Genomic DNA, 17,739 nt, shown 5'->3' with positions numbered 1-17,739 from the left:
GGGCTGCTGCGAGCAGAAATATGTCGGTGATTTATGTGTCGGCAGCTCAGTCAATTTTCGCGGAAATTGTAAATACAGTCGCCGACCGATTTTTCAGACTTCGCAGGGACCTGAAAAAACGTTGGATAAACAGAGCAGTCCGACAAATCAGAAGATGAAAAAACTTGTCTTTAGTACGTCTAAGCGGGCTTAAAAAAGCCCTCAATAAAGCCTTGTTTCAGGTTACACCCCGGCTTGCGTTCGGCCACTTTCAGTTAGGTTGAGAATCGCTGGCTTCTCTTCTAGCGTTATGGTCAAGTAGGTACTTTTTGCACTTCTTAGCGACACTTTGCGGCGTCGGAAGAACAGGTGGGACCATGACGTCCAAGCCAGCGTAGTCCGAAAACACAATTTACTGAGATGAGATCAGAGGTGCAAGTCCATGACTGCAAAATGACGAATGAACAAAGCAATATTGTAACAATGATGACGACAATGACGCGCAGCTGGAGAAAAAAAAGAAACAGTAGCATAGCGTCAGCTAGCGGTAGGACCTAGCAGTTCTCAAGTGGTGCCTCCAAACCAAGCCAATCCATGTGCAGCCGATTAGAATCTAAAATGGCGGCTTCTCGGTGGTGTTTCCTGCTGATCACCCGCAACGATTTCGTCAGAAAAATCGGACTTCCAAACCTCAAGCTGTCCGAAACATTGGTCGTGAAAATGCGCTATTTCTATCAGGTAGATCACAATTCTTCCTTTTAGTTCGAAATTTTGAACAAGTCCGAATCATGGGTGTCCAAAAGATCGGTCGGCGACGGTGAAAACCAGTACTGGTATTGCTTTATTTTATTTTATGTTTGAGAACACATGGTTGTCAGGGCACTGTATAAAACGAAAACTGAAGTTGACGTGGCAACTGTACAACTTCAGCACGACGCGGCAGAACCAACACGCCCAACAATATGAACTGCTTCCTTTCCCCACTGTTCCGTTGATCGTTTTCTTGTTCTTTTTTTTTTTCGGGATCACCGATGTCAGTGCTAACGATTTGTTGCGCTTCGTTCCTGTCTTCACTCCCCTACAGTATGTTGTGGGCTTAGAATAGCAGGAAAAAGTCCCTGCCACAAAGCTATCTGCTCACCCTCATAGGTGATTTCCTCATCTGCACTCACCTCCTCTCCATCATTCACTCTTCTAAAGAGGAAAGGGTGAAGGTCTTTGTTGAACGATAATGTCCTGCATTTCTTATGTGGCAACAGACTGCTTTCATTCTCTTCTTCATCGCTCTTTCTCTTGAGAAAGGTGACTTCAGCGCTTACAATTTTCCGCGCTCTAGTTCACACTAACCTCCCTGGGTTAGACAGCACGTCACCGGCATCTTCCGAGTTGTGGCCTCACCTGTAGAAGGACCACTTGAGGAGAAACTGGCGCGCAGCCTTGGGGAAGTCCGCCTTCCCTTGGAAAGGCTCCAGAACCAGGGAGACCACGCCGTCCAGCCAGGCAGCCCACTGCTCCAAGGAGGTCTGCTGCTGGAGCGTGTCCTTGAAGTCTTGTTCCAAGCGCTGGACTAGTCCATCCTCACACTGGCACACCCACGATGCCTGTTCCTGAACACGCGGAAACACAAGCACGTGGATTGGATCGGATTCTTGCGGCAACTCGGATAAAAAAACGGGCGGCTCGCAGCGATTAGCACCGTCTCACGAGTGCCACAACAATGCACTTTTGCTGCTCGGTCGGATCGCAGTGTCGGCTGCGCTCAAACATGGTGAGAAACGGAGTGTAGGCATTTTTCACGTTAATTTAAGCGTCTGGTGAAATTTCGGTGGGAATCTGGTACGCTGCCACCATGTTCCGATCCGGCAACGCTGAGCAGAGTCTCTTGCCTGGACGTTGTGGAAGTCCACCCGGTTCAGGTCAGCCAGCATCTGGTTGATCTGGGAGGAGTTCTGGAGGACGGCGCGCGCTGCCTGGGCCAGGTGGTTCAGCGACGTGTACCTCCTCAGTGTTTGGGCAAAGGCACTCACTGCTCCTATCTGAAACGGACAGCAACAGACATAAAGATTGAGGCTGGTTCAAACACCTGCGACTGCTTACTACCGCCTGCCTTTAAACCTCTTCAAATATCTTACAACGGGAGAGCACACCATCACCGTCTGTCGGGCAGCCACAAAACATTCGTGGGTTTCCTCTTTTTTTTTTCGTGCATCAGTTTTTCTTTTTTTGGCTTGAACACTTGTGACAATGTTATAAACGACCATTTCTCCCAGGTAGCATGTATATTTGATGTCGCAAATGCTGCAAAACCTTCGCTCTAATGAAATCCAGTTCCAGGACCACCTCATAGGTGGCACCAGCATACCAGAGTGTTCTCTCGTCGTAAGGATCGCAAGAACTCAGTCATAAGCAAACGCTAGTCTGCGAACCAAGCCTTAAAGGGACACTGCGATGCAAAAATATCTTTTTTTCTAAAGGGACACATATATTAAGAAACATATTTTATCACCAAAAATAAAGTTTTCCTGACCAATGTTTACACCACTAGACGCAATCTGGGTGCAGAAGGCGAAAGTTGCAGCCCACTAAGCCCCACCCCGCACTTACAACGTGCTTAGATCTCTCATTGGCTGGAGAGATGATTGACGTGTGAAAGGTTGGTTGTAAATTTGTCCCCCTGCGCTGTAATAGTATTTTAATGGACTATTATTTATGTTTGAGAAGCAAATAATCTAGATAAGAGTCATTACTGTTGTCAAAAACATCCTGAGATTGCCCTTCTGCTTCGGTTTCAAACGATAACAAAAATGGCTGTCGGTGTTCACGGTGTGCTCAATGAGAATAGTTTGTTGGGCTCGCTTATTTTTATGAGTGCGAGTCGTTTTGAGTTCACCGATGCGTTTAGAAGAAGATCTCCTCAACCGACCCAGTTTGTAGCAACAACTGTCGCAAGTAAGCGCCTTCGGAAGCGCAGTGTGGATGCCTGTTTTCGTAGCGAGACTGCCATAAGCCTAGTGTGAAGCCTAGGTCAAGCCAGATACGCTATATTGGTTGATCTGGCTTGATTTGTTTCTTTGGACGTGTTGATGCTGAGTAAATATATTGGTTCCCGTAAAAGCGGCACCACTGCTCTGTGAATTGTGCAACCGTTTGTGGGAATTTCCTCTTGGAGGGGTACCACTTAGAAACACAGAAAGGTTCTTTGGGTCCGGATAAAGACGTGTTTATTGACTGCAATGTCAGCACGCTTCGCTCTTAGACAATGAAAAGTCTGGGCGCTGGCTCAATTGCCAGTATCACCCGGTCGGTTTCCCGCGCTGCCGCATTAGACAGATTCACGGGAAGTCGGAGGCCCACAAAGAAAAACCGAGCTCCGTAGAGCCAGGGCCTCCGCCGACGAGAGCCCCTGGCCCACCTTCGGGGCCAGCTTATGTAGCCTCGGAGAATGGACGCGCCCGGGGAGGCCACTAGCAGTCGCGTCCATCATAGCTCTCAAGGGTGTGCCGAAGGCGCGTTCACCCAAATGGGCAAGGGAGAGCCGGCCCCTTCGGGGAATTCGGCCTCGTGGTTCCTTGTATCCGGGAGGCCGACGCCATTGGTGACGACGACTCCCACGGCCTGCTTGAAGCTAGGCCTGGATAGGGATAGAGGGAACCCAATGGTTCCCACACTCCCCCCTTCTCAAGGCTAAGGTAGGCCTAAAAATAAAATGGCCTACCGGCTCTCAAAAACAAAATAAAAAAACGAAACGCTAGAGCGAAAGAGCATGCCGCGAAGAAAAACAAAATAAAAAAACGATCAGCGCGGTACATGCTGAAAACTCTAGCTCGCTGCTTGACAGTGGACCCCGGGTGCAGCCGAACTCTGCAGCCCACGCTTCTTGGCAGGCTTACCGGGAGTAGCGTTGCAATGTCCGTGTAGTGGCCTGGCTTGTGCAGGAAGGGCGGCCCGGACACTCCATGACGAAATGTTCGAAGAATCACAGAAAGTACGGCGGCTGGGCGTCTCTCCTGGGGGACGCACTAAGTGGCACGGGCACTGTCACTGGGTGCGTGACGGGATGCGAGCTGCTTGCTGTCGGCACGGGTCCACAGCCTGGGTCCGCGACTGGATGCCACGTGTTGCTGGGCTGAGGACGAGTCCAGGCAGCGGGAGGATGGCTGCCGCCATCTTGGCCAGCAGCCGACGAGCCGGATCTGGACACGCAGGCCGGCGACGCTGCGGCGACGATGACGCTCCCTGGCGTCGATGCCACCTCGATGTGGCCCCATGAGTCAGGAAACGCCGGCCACTGGAATGCGGCCTGCCTTCTGCCGCCCTCTCCCGTTTCTTTCCCCAAGAAGGAAGCTTCGGAAATTCCGAGCAAGGTGGAGCCGTCCAACTGAGGACACTCGACCAATCTCTGGGTGCACAAGGCCCCAGAGATAAAAAAAGAGGCAGAGACAAAGGTGTCTTTTTTGCCGTGAGTCACGTGCATCGCACTGGCTCGGCTCGCGAAGTTATTGTGAAAATAGTTCCACGACTCCGCTTAATGTGAACACGGATGTCCACATACCAAGCTGACTCGCGTCACCCCGGACAATGAATTTGTTGGTGACAATTCGAAGAGGCAAAGTTCTTTGTAGCTGCTTTTGCTAACGATGCCTAATCGCTTCGATTTGCGGGCACAATGAAATGTCAAATGCACCACCCTGTCCTTTCTTGTGATATTGAAACGATGCAGGGCTGCAATCGGGCAGGCTCGCCAACATTGTCATTTTTCAAACATGTTAGCTTTTACCTGAGACTAAAACACAAATGCCTGTGGCCAGGTATAGCACAGCGACCTAACTTCGAAAAGTCTTGGAGCCGCGTGCTGCCCTGGCCAACGCGAACAAAGGAGAGCACCGAATGCACCTCCCAGCCGCGCAGGACAGCCACCTTAAACTGCAATGTTCGTAGAGGCCAAGCGACGTAGCACGAGTTTATCCGCATCAGCAAGAACAGAAACCGATCCCAAATCAAAAAAAGAAACCCCGTGCCAATAGCAATACCAGACTATTTACGGCACCGATCGGCAACAACACGAGTTGCTCGACCCGGCGAGTACGCTGCCCGGCTGCCAAAGCCCGTCTGCAACAATACGAGTTGCTTAGCGACGTTAGTGGCGAGCGTACCGCCCGGCGGACGCACCGCCCGACTCCGCAGAGTCCGCGAAAGTATTTACAACTATTCACATATTTACACCCCGGATCGTTCTGCTGGGCATCAAAAACTCATCGGTGCTACAGTCGATTCCCAACGAACACTTCGAGTTCCGCGGCTCACGATCTCGTCCAGTGACCGCATGGCGGTCACCTTAATCGGACACGCAATCCTCTCGGGACGCAGTTCAACCTGTTGCACTGCCCGGTAGCACGATTGAACTGCCCCCGGACCCCGCGGCGTTTTCACGTTTCACGTCGCTTATACGGGGTCGCAACTCGATAGGTGACCCTGAAAGGTTCCTAACGTTATTGTTGCGTGCGACGCTCACTGACTTTTGGCCGGAGTCGATCGCGGGTAAACGGAACATACTAAATTCTAGTAGCCGAAAACCATGCTCACGCCAGTCCTCTGTCCCTTGATAGCGGGAAGGAAAGACGGAGTAAAAAGGAAATCATTCTGACTCACTCAGTTTTCCCGGGGGGCCTTTGTTCCGGGGGTCGCTTGGTCAACCTGATGGCTACTGGTCCGTCGACGCGGCGACGAAGGGCACCAATCGGCGGTCTCCGCAACCTCGCTAGACTGGGACCGGTGTTGCAGGCACAGCGCGTTTTCTCGCTTCGAGATACGCTTTTAGTTCGTGCGCTGACGGGGTGTCCACTCTGGGTGGGCCCCGCGAGCCGTCTCGAAGGCAAAAAGCTGCACTTGCTTCGTGTTGCGTCACCGTGCTTTGTTCGAGAACGGGCTTGACCTCAAAAAGCGCAGATGCGCCTCCCCAGCGAAGTAGGCTGGCGTCGTCCCGAAAGGGAATGCCTCGGACGTATTCCGGGCGTTTAGTCACCTCCGTTTGGAAGCGAGCTCGGCTGAAAAGACACTGCATTGTGTCCGTGCGTGGCTGACGTGGCCACTAAGCCGTTGAGTGGCGTTGGGTGTCCGGCGTTCGCCTCTCCCTTTGTCCACCTGTTTGATCCTTGGCCGGAAATTGACCTGGTTCGCTATCTTAGCGAAAGGAGATGGATGCTGCTGCCTTTGCAGTCCACGGAAAGCCGCACGTTGGGGCGCCAGATGTGGGAATTTCCTCTTGGAGGGGTACCACTTAGAAACACAGAAAGGTTCTTTGGGTCCGGATAAAGACGTGTTTATTGACTGCAATGTCAGCACGCTTCGCTCTTAGACAATGAAAAGTCTGGGCGCTGGCTCAATTGCCAGTATCACCCGGTCGGTTTCCCGCGCTGCCGCATTAGACAGATTCACGGGAAGTCGGAGGCCCACAAAGAAAAACCGAGCTCCGTAGAGCCAGGGCCTCCGCCGACGAGAGCCCCTGGCCCACCTTCGGGGCCAGCTTATGTAGCCTCGGAGAATGGACGCGCCCGGGGAGGCCACTAGCAGTCGCGTCCATCATAGCTCTCAAGGGTGTGCCGAAGGCGCGTTCACCCAAATGGGCAAGGGAGAGCCGGCCCCTTCGGGGAATTCGGCCTCGTGGTTCCTTGTATCCGGGAGGCCGACGCCATTGGTGACGACGACTCCCACGGCCTGCTTGAAGCTAGGCCTGGATAGGGATAGAGGGAACCCAATGGTTCCCACACGTTGCAATTGCAACCATGGTTGCAACACTGAGAAGATACCACACAGGTAAGAACTTCCGAGCCATTTTGGCAGGCGGCAATGGGGTGTTTCCTTCGCATCGAGTTAGTCCAGGTGTGCTCCCGTCATTTCGCTTCGAAAGGCAAGTAGCTCTTAAGTCTCGCAGTGCACATGGCCTATCAAAGCGAATATTTCTAGGTCGCGTTTTAATTGTGCATCATGACACTCACTAACGTTGCCCGCTGATGTCATGCGAAAAAAATAACATCAATGACATAAGAGCTAAAATAATTGCATATTAAGGGTGAAGCTCCTTAAGGTCTAGCCTTGTCCGTCCGGCGTCCGTGCTCACATCATTCTTGCTGGTGATCGTGCTCGTGAGCTCACGTGCTCGTTTAGAGCAAAAAAAAAAATGATAAAAAAAAAAAAAGTTTGCGCAGTCAACAGGATTCGAACCCCAATGGATTTCTGGTCCATCGCTTTAATCACTCGGCCGCGACTGTGGGACGAGTAGGCGGCTCCGAGATGTGGTAGTAACTCAAGAGCTGGGGATGTCATGGATGAAACATTGCATGCAGCTGCTCAACGTCTATACAGGAGAGGGCGCTGCAGTCAAATGCGTATAGAATCGCGTTAAACTTTGCATGCATTGGCTCAACGTTTATAGACGAGAGGGCGCTGCGGTCAAATGCTCAAATGCGTATATAACCACGTTCCATACCACACATTCTCTTTCTGACATGGATGAAAACGAAGGAAAGGCTCGGCATGCTTCGGCTCAGCGCTTTGCCCCAATCAACATCGTTCACCACGTGGAGATGCAATCATTTTTTTTTTTTGTTTTGTCGCTCATTTAGTCCTTTCGGTCCCTCTTTTACTGCACTTTGAGAGACGCTGACAGACGTTTGTATTGAACCGTTACTCGCCCATGATAGAACACTACCATAGAATCCCGCGCATCCGCCCATTCCACATTAAGTGCCCATTACCAAATTGGTAAGATCTGAGAAAATATGCACAGTACATCTATATGTAAAATTGATGACCGGACAAGTGCCCATCCCCCATTTTTTTGCGATTATCTCCAAAGTTTGAGTGGGCGCTTGCCAGGTATTTTACGGTAGAATGCCGCTTTCATGGTTGAGTCTTGCGAGCGTTGTAAAAATTTCTAGAAGGGAGCGGAATAGCAGATGGGTAAAGGCAAAGACAAACGCTGACGTGCAGCGTTCATGTCCATGTCCTAAGGGCATTGCAGACAACGATATACGGTGGTGATATATAGCAGACGATACCGGAGGCTGCCACGCATCTGCTCGCACAACGAGCAGGCATTGACAGACGTCAGACTAGACACATCGAATGTCGGGAAAGGGAGACACTAGGCTACTTAGCACGTCCGGCCGAACAGCCAAGTCAATCCAGTAGTAATGGGCGGGGCAACTAATGGCGGGGTTTACAGCGGGCCGCGACCTCCACCTAAATTGTGTCTAGCGACGTAAATATTGCACAAAATGTTTTTCTTTTCGTGAAAAATTTACAAAAGAAATATGTGTCCAATCTATGCTCTTTAATTAAAAAATTTTGTTTCGTTTTATTGCAGTGTATTTTTATGGTTTGCAAGTGAGCAGCTGCAAATAAAAATCTGGCTTCCATAAAGTAATCTGCCATTTTTCAGATTCACAGTAAGAGAGCCTTTCGGTGTTTAGTTGCCTGGGCATGGCATGAGCGAGCGCAACTGTTCAGCCACAGTGACCTAGATCCAGCTCCCGAAAGATTGCTTTTGTGCTTCTTCTGGCTCATCTTTTGCCTCAGGGTTCGTACAAAGAAACTTCTTTCCAGCCCTTCCCAATAGTGCCCTCCGTTTTATCAAGTTCCCCGAAGAGAAACCCTCGAACTGAGTCTCCGTCAGGGGGCGCTAGTTCTTCCAAAAGTAGCGGATACAAAAACCTCTCGCTCTCGTTGACAGTTCCAAAAAACTTTGATCTGTGACAGAAGGAAACTTGACTGGCGACCCTTCTCGGATTGCGGCGAGCAAGACACGTTTCCTCACCTTCACCTTCACCATGTCCTCAGGTACACCCTGCATCGCCGACGTAAGCCAACCTTCCAGGCTCTTTGCAAAGTTTCTGATGGCCTGGGTAAGGGAACCTGCGCAATAACACGAGCCAAATTAATTTGGTGCATCGTGTCAAGCCAATCCAGTCACGTGCCAAATGCAAACCAAATAAATCCAATCCGTTCGGGCACGAAGTGGTTGATAGGAATGTCGCAAATCGTTCTCAAACCCGAGGTTTCACGACGCTTCAAAGAGAGCGACGAAACTCACTGGGGATGGGTCGTAGGACGTCTGGTATGAGCACATCCACCAAGTTCTGGTAGAACTGGTAGTCTGCTCGCTGCACAAATTTCTGGATCGGCTCGCACTTGCACAACACAAACAGGCTCGACTTGCTCAGCAACTTTTCTTGGTCCCTGCAGAAACATCGGACAATGAAGAGACAAGACTTGGCATACTTGCCGAGATTGCGAAGGTCCTTGCTGTAGATTAATCTTACTTAATAATCTTGGAATTCCAGATGTCACTTCAGATAGATATACATGCGAGCCACTTTGACTTTCTCATTGAAATTGGCGCATACGTGCCAAAATGCAGTGGACTTTTAAACGGAATTCGAAGCGACAAGAGATTTTGTTCTATTTATCCGAAGTTTCATTTAGGCAAAGTACATAAAATTGGTGAAATATATAACTTTATTGCAACAACATGAATGCAGCTACTATGGCCAACTAGAAAAAAAGTGTTAATGTTGGTTTGTTTAGCATTTTGCAACTGCTTTTTTACAAAGTAGGTGTGCATGCCTCGGAGGCTGGGCAGAAAGTCCGCACAACCGTCACATTTTTTACCTTTTCTTCTAAAGTGGGCCAGCTGATCGGCAAATTCGCACTGCGCGCATGCTTCAACCACAGAAAAAGAGCATTCTCTATGTCGTCCAACAGTGTCTTCCGCATCTACTTTCGGTCTATGGCAAAGATTCCCACCTTGACAGCACCTTGAATCTTTTTTTTTTTGCCTTCGATATCTTTGAGAGCACGGACTTTGGGATGCCAAACTGGTTGAACTTTCTGGCGATTTCAGTCTTCGAGAGATCGCCGCGATCCAGCTCCTCGATTATCTTCACTTTTGTTGCAAGCGAAAGTGCCTATTGTGGTTGTTTTGTTCACTCGTTCCATGTCCACACAGAAGCTGGTAAGCAGAAACTGGCAGCCACAACGCGATTTCTGGCACCACAGCTTCGTGGCAATTGAATTTACTCATGGTTGTGAGACTGCTGAGGCCGTTTCGGATATCTGCAGGGTAATTTCTGTTTAAGTTCCGTTCAAGGGCAGACACTGCTCTTTGAGGCAGAAATATACTAAGAAAACACATTTTTGAAATCACGTTTTTTGAAGATTGGCAAGCACTTATCATCTTGTCCTGAAGGATTTTCGTTAGATAAGTCTCTCTTATCTTTAGGTATTGTCTTGTAATCAAAGTAAAATGGGTCTGCGGATTTTTTAAAATTATTATTTCTGAGTGAACTATTTACACCCTTTACTATTTTATGGAGGAAATATCTCCACTTGCACATATCTAATCTTCATATTTTTTCTTTCTCTGCTAGCTGTATGCGTGACATATGCAATAAGGTGTACAAATATATTAAATAGGCTATCAGGGTTTTTGTAGGTGCCTTTTAAGCATCCAGCAAAAAATGATTTTGAAACTGGAAAGTTCAAAAGTGTCCTAAGAAGTTTATAAATCACCCTAGAGCTTTTGTTTATACCTTATTGGATTCCACATACCTCCAAGTTCACTTATATATGTTTATTTTCTTATTTTAGTATTTCAGTTTGTTTTAATCCTTCCCATAATCTTTGCAAATTAAATTTTCAATATTAACAAAACTAAGTAGGTTCCATGAAAAGCAAGTACATATTTGCTGTCAGATTGTAATGGAAAATAAGCCATGTAAATTCCATCTGAATTCAACCACAAGTTATATAAAAAAAAGCTCTAGAAGTAGTGTTGCCCCTTAATCGAAGTAAGTGAAAAACCAAGTCCCGATTATTTAAAATTTTTTAGCTTTAAAGAGAAAGCCAACCAAAGTAGCCACCACAAATCCATTTATCCGCAATTCTCGTTTAGCCGACTTTCGTTTAATGGAAGTCCACCGTACATAAAGGAGAAAAAGCTCACCTTTATGCTTTTTCACCTAACCTACACCACATTGCAATCTTCTACGCTGTGCTAAGGCGTCATTCCGACCTCCAAAGAGCAAAGTACAAGTTTCGAAACTTGGCTCATCCCTTCATTGACGAAACTCTGGGACCTCGCTCAGTGCCCTAGCACATTTGCCATGCACAACTATGGTACATCCTCTTTTGTGCAAGTTTTTTGGAACAAAGGTCCGAAAGACAAGTTCTTTCGACATTCAAGCAAGCGTGGCGAGACAAGCTTGAACTGACCCGCACTCAGCCCCCTGCACCCGCCACAGGGATTGCCAGAGGGACTCGATGGCCGAGAAGTGCAGGTTCATCACGGCATCCAGGAATGACTGCGACAGAATAAAAACACGAAACAACTTCAGCTGTCTTTTTGCGTCGACCGGTGTCAGTCAATTTCTGCAAATGACGGGAGGGTGCTGTAATACAGTAAAACCTCGTTAATTCAACCCCCGCTAATTCGGATAATTTGAACTGCCGATCCGGTCCCGTCAAACGTATGTATTAGTCAACGGCAGCAAACGCTCATTAATTCTGAGAGAATGCGTCGTGCAATGGTTAATTCGGAAAAATTCGGCAGGTGGCGCTAGCTACCGCCCATTCCAAAGGGTATGACCGCCATCCATCCGAGGTGCACATGTGGTTTTTCCTGTTTTCCATTGCTCTTCGCTCTTCCGATTCTCCATGTTTCGCACCAGTTTTGCTCTGGATTGCCGTGCTTCAGCGCGTTACTCTCCTGGCATTGAAGCAGCAGAAGCATAGCTGCAACGGAAAAAAGGTAGCACAAGTGACCGACGACCGGAATGGCGAAATCGCGACACGCGGGGCTATTGTTCCCGAGCGTGCCGATAGCGAGAGTGACAGTCACGTTCCATGCCTGAACGCGGGGATCCTAAAGCCCGCCATTTTAACAGCTATCTTATTCCTCAATTTTTCGCCGGCCACCCCCGCGTTGAAAAATGCAACGTGACTGGCACTCTCGCTATCGGCGCGCTGGGGAAAAATAGGGCCGGATGTCGTGATTTCGCCGCTCCGATTATTGGTCAGTTGCGCTACTCGTTTTCCGTTGCAGCTGTACTAGACTAAGAATTTAGCGACGAAAGTGGAAACCCTGAGGGCCTTGAAGGACGGCGTCTCTCGACAAGTGACAGAAAGTTACGACATCAAGAGAAGCAGTTTGGCCACGTACGTGAAAATTGAGGCCGATATCGAGAGCCAGAAGTTCAACACGAAAAGAAAGCGGCCTTGGAAGGTGGTGACCCCGAAACTAGAAGAGGCCTTGCTGTGCTATATTGTCCGCGCACGGGATGCGTAGCTCCGACAGTGCGAGTGCGGTGGAGCACTCGACTGCGCTAAGGAAAGTTGCCGTCTCCGCCCAAGTATCGTCCGGAAAGCAGCCAGTAATAACAGATTTCTTCTCAAACTAAAGTTATGTCAGAGGGAAACGTTTTCGCGCAGTTTCCTTTGTCCTCTCGATATTTCGACTTTCGGATAATTCGGACATTTTTGCCGGTCCCATGAGATCCGAATGTAAGGAGGTTCTACTGTATCCCAAGAAATAAACCACCTAAAATTGAAAGCAAATCAGGTGAAAATAAGAAGTGGGCTAACCTTTGATGTGCGATAGAATGCACGAGATTGAGAGAACAACATTACCTGGTTTCAAAGATAACCGAGAAGGAGAAAATTTATTTACAAGCTGACGCCCACCTAAGCCTAATATCGTCAAAAAAAGAACCAAGATTGTGGATGTGTGCGGTGTTATCAGGAAAATACATGTGTCAGCAAGACAGAAAATATTGTTCTTTTTCTTGCTGACAGGCTTTTTTTCACTCAAATAGATGATAGAGGCACCCACAGTGTCATTTCTTGTTTTGACGCTACTAGGCTTAGTTGGTCATCAGCTCGTAGAAGAATTTCGTCTTTCTCTCTTTTTCACATTCCGCGGCGTTTCAGATTCTCATTGAGTTTCACATTCTCACGGAGATTCACACTCTCATGCAAAGCATAGCTCATTTACGTGGGCCGAAAAACATGGCTCTCTGCTCGGTACAAGCAACCAATAAATCCGACGCTCCAAAGCCGCAAGCGCCGAACAAAAGGTCTCGACCTCGCAGTGGTCTCGGTAGATCCGCTTGAAGTTGTCCACGTCCTTCATGCCAATCCCATCCGGCAGGGGGCTGCTTCCAAATTCGACTTCGCCGAGCGGCGGAATAGCAGACGACGCGTCACCGAGGTACTGGTGGTGCTGCTGCGCGGCCGCAGACGGTTGCGTGGCTGCCACCGGCGTTGCCACGGCAACCGTGGCTGCCGCCCCTCCGCCACTCGACGAATCGGGCGTTTGCGCACTTCCCGGCGTGGCAGTGCCGGAGTCGTGGTTCTCTGTCGTCTTGCCGCCCAGCCGGAACCTGGTGACAAGAGAACACGGCCGGCGATAAGTCTAAAAAAGGGATTATACAGGCCGTTGTTTTTAAAGGACACGTGCAAAGAAAAAAAACATATTTTTAGACAGCCTAGACGGAAAAAGAATGTCATAAAACAAATTTATAATGAAGGAAAACATTTTTTAAAGCTATATTTACGGCGTGAAACAAATTGGTAGTTGGTGCCCGCGGGAGCCGCTGCTGGTCACGTGGTAGACCTATGCACCACCATGCTGTGCTGCCGTCGCCGCAAAGTCACGCTGCCGCCGCAAGCTGAGCGTGGTGCACTAACGATTGAACATGTTTCTCCACGCCACCACCACCGAAAGGAAACACTCCGGTGTGCCGCAACTGACAATTTCTGACTGGCGCAGAGGTCCATCACGTGGTGCTTCGGCTCTTTCAGGAGCTTCCTTTGGGCTCTAAAAGTTACTTATTAATCTTAATTTTTTGCTACACTCCAAGTGAAGATGAGTAAGTAACTTTTAGAGACCATAGGAAGCTTGTGAAAGAGCGCAAGCACCACGTGATAAATAGCGGCCACTTTTTTGCGGCACCCGCGGGCACCAACGACAAATTCGTTTTGTGCCGAAAATATAGCTCTTAAGGGGGGACATGGCCTCGGAATTCAAAATTTTCAGAAAAAAAGTTTTTTTCAAAAATAATATGTTTATGCTTATTAACTTCCAAAGAATGGTTTCAGAAACTTTCATTTATAAACATGCAGGATTTATCTCAGAATAAATTATTTTCGACATGTCGGCAGCCCTCCAAGTCAGCAGGAAGCAAGTTTTTTGTGTTTTTTATTTAGCACTGCTTCATAGTTGTTTAACCTAGCCAGAACATCTCAACCTCATTGGAAGTGCCATTTACTCTAGATTTAGCCCGTAGAAGCTCTCGAAGTTTACAAGTATCAATGGCCAGGAGGACCCAATACATCCAAAAAGAAAAACATTCTGAAAATTTGGTATGAGCAATTTTATTGATTGACACCTGAAACAGGGTTTACGATTGGACCCTCCCGGTGACGTGATATTTTGTCGTCTTCATTAACGCCCCTTTACAGTATCTTCCACTTCAGATCCTATTCCTGCTTTGCTGCTCTTTCTCAGTGTGATTTGGCTCTTAGTTCCTGCCAGCTTATATGTCAGGGAATGCCTGCTACAAAAGTTAGCATGCCTACAAACAACACAAACTGGTAGCTATTGCCAGGAGAACAGGGAAGTCTCAAAGAGGAAGGTTCTAAGAATGCGCCAGGTGAATTTGGCCTACCTGGGACTCCTAGAAAAGAAAGAAACCTAAAGTTGAAACTTCAACTGCATTTTTCTCAGTTTCACTTTTTGGCAGGAAATGTGGTATGAGGAAATGTATCATTGGACATTTTGAAAGTGTAAAGATTTCATTCAGTGGTGTCCTGGACTGAAATTTCCTGAGGAACAAGTTAAGGTACTCATAATCTCAAAAAGCTAAATTCTTCATGACAAAAACTGAATATTTTAAAACTCACAAATTTGTTAAAATCGTTCACTCTTTTTGGGTGTTATTGTTTTTCTCTAGAATCACATTTTCTACAGTTAATTTTTACCTTAACTTGCACTATGGGTATTCTACTTCACATTAAACCAAACATTTTGTGGATTGCAATTATCATTTTTCTTAAATACATTTCCTAATAAAGTAACTTTTTGCTGGAGCTTGTTAAGCATAATATGTTGTAGAGTTGGCCGATAAGACTGAAACTTTAGCTGTCATCAATCCTAATGGGGTTCAATTCACCCTGAAAGTTTGAATCAATTTGAGACATTGGTTCACAAGTTGACTCTCCCAGGCCATGTCCCCCCTTAATATTTTTTTTGTTCGTTGTAAAATGTATTATGACTTCCTTTTCCCATCCAGGCTGTTTAAAAAAAAAGGTTTTTTCCTTAGCATGTGTCCTTTGAGGCTTTGCAGATTTGTTTTACAAAATGCCGTGAAAGCTACACGAATGCAGTCTGCGCAGGCGAGTTGTACGACCAGGGGGATATATGTAGAAGGATAATCGTTGTGACAAGTCGGTAAATTAAATCAAATTGGTTTAGCGACATTTTAATCATTGAAGATAACAATATGATTCCAAGCAGAAACTTGCAGAGTCATCGAAAACCACCAAATGAGTAAATTTCAGAAAAATTTGCGGCATGCGAAGCACGATGGTGTGTTGAAGTAAGCTTTCGTTCAACGGGCGCAATGCTGGCGGTGGGAAAACATGGATTATAAAAGCCAGAAAAACCATGCGGGCGCGTTTTCGTGCTGCTAGCCTTGGGCCTGTTGTATGAGCAGTAACTTTGGCGCACCACCGCACTACCCACATGCCACCAACTATTTCTCAAATTTACTTTAGTGGTTTCCGATGATGCTCAATAAGTTCTTGATCGGAACCATATTTTTATATTTAATAATTAAAAATTTAATAAACAAACTCGAGTTTATTTACCGACTTATCATGACAATCATGACCCTATGTTTGTCCCCCTGGTTGTATAACTCACCTGCGTAGATTGCATCGAAGTAGCTTTCAAGGTTGTTTTTTTAAACAAATCTGTAAAAGCTTAAAAAAAAAACATCATGTATTTGCAAAGCTACCAGTATGAATACTTTGTAACTCGTTCAATCGAAATATTTGCGTCAGTTAGAATGTGCAAAGCAACAACTGTGATACCCCTTCTGCGGTTACAATTACTCAGCATCAAAATTAACTATTTTGAAATCCCCTTGAAAGACGGTTGTTCAGCAGGAACAGATGGAAAAAGCCTTTGGCTCAACCAATCCTGTCCAAGTTGCATTTGGCCACTTGGGCACAGTGGCATCACCAGGGCCAGCGGCACTCGGGGCGGTGGCCCGCCGCGACACCCCCCCCTTGTGACTTGGGCGGACTACAGAGTCACTGAGTGTTCCCAGAGTACCTAATTCCATTGTCCACTTACCGGGAGTCAATCCCAAAAAACCCAGTTCTGATTGGGTGGTTTAGTCCGTGGTGGAAGTTATCAGTCAGCCATTGTGTGGATTGGCCCAAAACAACAAAAAATGTATATAAAATGTTTCCGCGTTACCACAGCTACGGCGGGTACGCACGGGCGGGTGCACTGGCCATCAAATAGTCGGCACCGATCAGAAGGGGCGGTGATCTTCTCTAGATTCTTTTATATCAAGAAGCCGCTCATCTGGCTTGCCAAAGAAGATCGCTGGCTAGTTTGCTCTCTTCGGTTGTGCTGGTGCTGCGCTTCAAACTCCACGCCTCGGGTGCTAAGCCTAACACTCGACTTCGATGTGTCTCGATGCGAGAGAAAGAGAGAAATAGACGAAACAGCGAGCAGCAAGTCCCGCACCGCTCGGAACGAAGGAAAGAACTTCGTTCAAGACAAACCAGTGTTGCCACAGGCTGGGAACGTGGATTGAAGGGTTCGCTCGAGAAAGAATGCTACACTGTACGTGTTTTGTTCGACTGCACAGGGCTGTGCCTTGTTGGGGATCGCGACTGCTGCGCCGCGACTAGGTTTTGAAGCGAAGCTTGGGAGTTTCGGTACTCTGGGAACATTCAGTGACTCTAGGGCAGACAGCGGAGGGCCTCCGCTCGGCACCGCCTGACCTGGCTCGGCTAGGGTCGGCTCTCGATGGCTCACCTCTTGGCTTGGGTGGCCGACTGCTGTCGCAGGGCGGTGGTCGTTACTTCCTCCGAGATCTGGTTGAGTGGGGAGTTGGGCTTCACTCGGATACCGTAGTAGTGGTACTTGGAATTGCCTCTACAAGCCACAAAAAGACAATTCATGAAAGAGCTCCACAGCGGGAGCTCCCCGACGTTTTTGCCTGGCGCACCACCCATTTCCACCACTTCGAAGAATGGCTGGGGAACTTCCTTCCTTTTAACACTTTTGCAACAACATAATTCACAACTTAACAAAAATAATCACACTAGATTGCACTGACCCAAGATACATAATAACAATTATGTCACCAGCTGGTGAAAAAGCCAGAAAAGTTAAACATATGAATATTAAAACAGTGTGAAAAATGCATCCGTCAACTGAGATGCGATGAGGTCACTAACACAACGACGACTAGGGTTTAAGTGGTGCAACAGCAATGAAGACTACAACACACCAGGCTAAATACATGGACAGCATACTAAAATATATTCAATAGAAGACTAAAATGTTATAGATGCCACAAATAGCCAAGCTTTGTAAAGAAAACTGAAAACACAGCCGAGCAGTACTAGAGGTTCATCGTCAAGAAAAAACATGGTGTGAAATGGAAGGAAGCGCAATCGGGT

General features: G+C 47.7%; 1 protein-coding gene across 4 annotated transcripts in view; it reads right to left on the bottom strand.

Moving 5' to 3' along the window:
* The window catches only part of LOC8035216 (DNA-binding protein RFX2), a 43,264-nt gene that overhangs the window by 6,064 nt on the left and 19,461 nt on the right, over positions 1 to 17,739 (bottom strand). For all 4 annotated transcript variants that reach the window (XM_029975056.4, XM_029975054.4, XM_042289366.1 and 1 more), the window contains 7 exons: positions 17,090 to 17,209; positions 13,118 to 13,415; positions 11,251 to 11,339; positions 9,071 to 9,216; positions 8,795 to 8,892; positions 1,866 to 2,015; positions 1,378 to 1,586 (listed from right to left, as the gene is read on the bottom strand). In XM_029975056.4, coding sequence (XP_029830916.2) covers positions 1,378 to 1,586; positions 1,866 to 2,015; positions 8,795 to 8,892; positions 9,071 to 9,216; positions 11,251 to 11,339; positions 13,118 to 13,415; positions 17,090 to 17,209 — 1,110 coding nt within the window. The remainder of the gene's footprint in view (positions 1 to 1,377; positions 1,587 to 1,865; positions 2,016 to 8,794; positions 8,893 to 9,070; positions 9,217 to 11,250; positions 11,340 to 13,117; positions 13,416 to 17,089; positions 17,210 to 17,739) is intronic.

The sequence above is a fragment of the Ixodes scapularis genome, unplaced genomic scaffold, assembly GCF_016920785.2.
Source record: "Ixodes scapularis isolate PalLabHiFi unplaced genomic scaffold, ASM1692078v2 PGA_scaffold12__126_contigs__length_90152505, whole genome shotgun sequence".
Lineage (NCBI taxonomy): Eukaryota > Metazoa > Arthropoda > Arachnida > Ixodida > Ixodidae > Ixodes > Ixodes scapularis.
This window is presented reverse-complemented; position numbering and strand designations above follow the sequence as displayed.